The sequence below is a fragment of the Antrostomus carolinensis genome, unplaced genomic scaffold, assembly GCF_000700745.2.
Source record: "Antrostomus carolinensis isolate BGI_N321 unplaced genomic scaffold, ASM70074v2 scaffold24847, whole genome shotgun sequence".
NCBI lineage: Eukaryota > Metazoa > Chordata > Aves > Caprimulgiformes > Caprimulgidae > Antrostomus > Antrostomus carolinensis.
Genome location: NW_010328405.1, coordinates 51 through 3,234, shown reverse-complemented (window position 1 = coordinate 3,234; position 3,184 = coordinate 51). Strand labels below are relative to the sequence as shown.

Here is a 3,184-nt window from a genome sequence, read left to right as displayed (position 1 = left end):
GAGTGGTCTGATGGACCGATCTGCAAAAGAAATATTCAAAGTCTAAGAAGTATGTGGCTTTCAGGAGTTAGTATTCAGTTTGTCTGGTAATAACCCCACAAGAAACTGACAAAATGGTTTAAATGCAAGACTCAAACAAACAGAAAAGGCAGAGAACTCAGGAGGGAATTTAGCATGAAATATAATAAACTGTAAGATTTAAACAGCACTCTGAGTAAGATACGAGGTATCTGGGTGAGCATACCCACTGTCATGTAACACAAGGTAAAAAACATTGAACAAGTCCTCTGTGCTTTAGGATACAAGTAATCTATTAAACAGTATTTCACCAGAAGTACCTTCAATGAAGAGACATAGTCCTCAAAGAAAGAAAAGCAACAAAAGCACGTATGTTCAAAATGTTGCATTACTTCCACGATGCAGATTTCCTTTTAATTTTATTTCCATCTGACGTATATAGGACTGTGTAACAGCCCAAGTCTTACAGGCTGTTCCCTCTCCTAATTCTTTTCATTGCTGTCTTAAGGTGCCGATGACAGCAGTCATCATTATTGACATTACTTTTATACCAATGTTGAATTTCAAGGCATTATCTTATTTATGAATGGAGATAGCCATGATGGAGATGACTTCTCAAACAGGATCAAGAGGGAGAAAATGAGTAAATACCAATCAGTAAGTCTGCCTCTCTGTATTTCAGAGTTTAACTTGGTTGTCTCTTCCACCTGTCGAGAGAGATGTGTGACTGCAGAGGTAAAACCTCTGCAGTTAGGGCGAGATCTTAGATACAATAATATCAACAAAGCTGACAACAAGATTTCTCAAGATCCAGGCTTATATACAAAAGAATATGCACACAGCCCCAGCTGATATACAGTTCTAAAAATCAGTACTGACACTACAAGTTTGTTTTCTTCTGACATTACTGCAGAAAAAAAATCTACCCCGCAAACAGCACTTATAAAATACTATCTTTTCAAACCCTCATGAGGATATTACAAAGTATTTAAAATACATTGTAAATAATATGTTTCGGCCTACCTATTACTCTGCTTATAAGAATTTCTTTATCAGTGGAACCAAGTTCTCTTCTTAGATAGTTTGTAGGAATTCTTCCTGCTGCAGCAGCTTTCTGACGATAGTCAACCTTTTAAAAACAAAATGGGGATTTGTAAAGACAACAGATTACTGATTTTAGAGCCACAGAATCATTCAGGTTAGAAGGGACACCTCAGAAGGTCTGTAGTCCAACTTCCCACTCAGAGCAAGGTCAGCTCTGAATTCAATGACATTACCCAAGGCTCTGGTTTTATGCCCAAATGGACACTCATTCTACACCATATATGGACTGCCTAGCCAGTCAGTCCTCAGCCTGAACTGTGGCAGGGCACTAGTTCACCTCAAATTGAGGACTTTGTATTTGTCCTTATAGAATTTTATATGGTTTGCATCAGCCTATTCCTCCAGCCCCTGGTCCCCTCGCTCCGGATGGCAGCCCTGCTTCTGAACATATCAGCTGCAAACTTGATGAGAAGGAATTCCAGGTCAAGTCTGTTACAAGTCTGTAACAGGCTGTGACCAAGGACAGACTCCCTGAGGAACTCACTAGGATTCAGCTTCAAGGTAGAACATGAATCATTAACCCTTAATAACCACAACACTTCGAGCCTCATAATCCAACTAGTTTTTCACGCATCTAAAATAAAATGTCTGAACACAGATGTTGGGCAAAGTTCACAAGGCTTTTGTGGAAAGCCTTGCTAAAGTCAAAATGGACAACATCCAGTGTTTACCTGTCATCCACAGGTCTAGTCATTTTACCACAGACTGCTATTCTGAAGTCAGTTCAGGGTCTGTAGTCTGCTACTTGCATTCTTCATTCCCCCCCCAGCACCTTGAACTTCACTATTTAAGGACTATTAAGGCTAAGGCTACAACCAAAGATCAAAAAACTAAAACTCTGTCATGGGTACTTACCACTAATGGCATGAACTGAGATGGAGAAGGCTTAGTTTTACTGACTGCTGTGACCATTACTGCTGTGTCACCTAGCTGGATTAAGAAGAAAAAAAAAAAAAAAAAATTGAAGTTATCTGCATTTGAAGTTATCTGCAACCAAAATATTATTTGAAGTCCTAAACTTGTTCACAAACGAAAACTCCAGAATATTCTTTGCAGAAAACCACCACATAAATCCACACTTCACACCATTATTTTTTATTTTCAAACATTTTTTTTCTACAAACCAGACAGCTGGACATTCGTTAGAGATTAAACTGCCACTTGAGGCTCTATATCCCCTTTTTAGGCTCTGATGTCCTAATAATGGCTGTTCAGATCCACAATTTTTGCAGTTGCACAAACTTTTTTTTTTTTACCTGAACAACAGCAGATCCATCAGCAAACCGAGCAAGCTTTCCAGAAGACAGTTCCATCTTTCTGTTGGATAAAAGAGAAAGCACAGTGAAAGAAAGAATAGAAAGAAAAATGTTAGCACAGTGAATTCAAATAAACTTTCTAGTAACTTCTGCATTCATCTACAGCATCTACTGTACAGAATGTTGGCAACATTTTGTATTAGAGACAGAAATACTCATTAGAGATGGCAATTAAAACTCTCTGATTGTAACTAAACAAATCCCCTTACTTTTAATGTGCTGTTGCCTCAAACGTCTTTCAGCTTGAAGCAAAGACTTGCAGCCACATCAGATGTTACCTAAAGTTACAACTAAGGCTTAGAGGCAAAATGCTTTGCTCACACTGGAAGATGAGCCATCCACCTGTCCAAGCTGGGCTTTACAGCCTTGCCACTAGAAAAACCCAAGTGCACACCTCACAAGAAAAGGGGAGCTGCCTGCACACCCATGGCCTGTGTTTTGCAAGGATAGAGTTAATTTTCTTCTTAGTAGCTACAAAGCACTGTGTTTTGGTTTCAGTGTGGGATTTTTTATGAGAAGAATGTTGATCAGGTACAAGGACACGGTGTTCAGGTAGTTTGCGAGTGCAGAGGACCGGGGGTGGTGGGGGAAGTGTAGCAGTTAGCAAAACCCAGAACTGACAGTTGGGTATGTCAATCAGATATTACATATGATATTACATCATGTTCAGTATATTAACCAGGGCTGACTGGAAAGGGGGCAGATTCTCCTGGGAATCACTCGGGCTCACTTTTCTGGGACTGTGG

General features: G+C 39.6%; 1 protein-coding gene across 1 annotated transcript in view; it reads right to left on the bottom strand.

The window, feature by feature from the left end:
* Nucleotides 1-2,444, bottom strand: part of PNPT1 (polyribonucleotide nucleotidyltransferase 1) — an 18,147-nt gene extending 15,703 nt beyond the window's left edge. The window contains exons 1-4 of the mRNA XM_010172251.1: nucleotides 2,379-2,444; nucleotides 1,978-2,052; nucleotides 1,042-1,147; nucleotides 1-20 (exon numbers count right to left, since the gene is read on the bottom strand). The exon at nucleotides 1-20 is cut by the window's left edge and continues 13 nt beyond it. Coding sequence (XP_010170553.1) covers nucleotides 1-20; nucleotides 1,042-1,147; nucleotides 1,978-2,052; nucleotides 2,379-2,435 — 258 coding nt within the window. The 5' untranslated portion in view covers nucleotides 2,436-2,444. The remainder of the gene's footprint in view (nucleotides 21-1,041; nucleotides 1,148-1,977; nucleotides 2,053-2,378) is intronic.
* Between the last annotated feature and the right edge of the window lie 740 nt (nucleotides 2,445-3,184).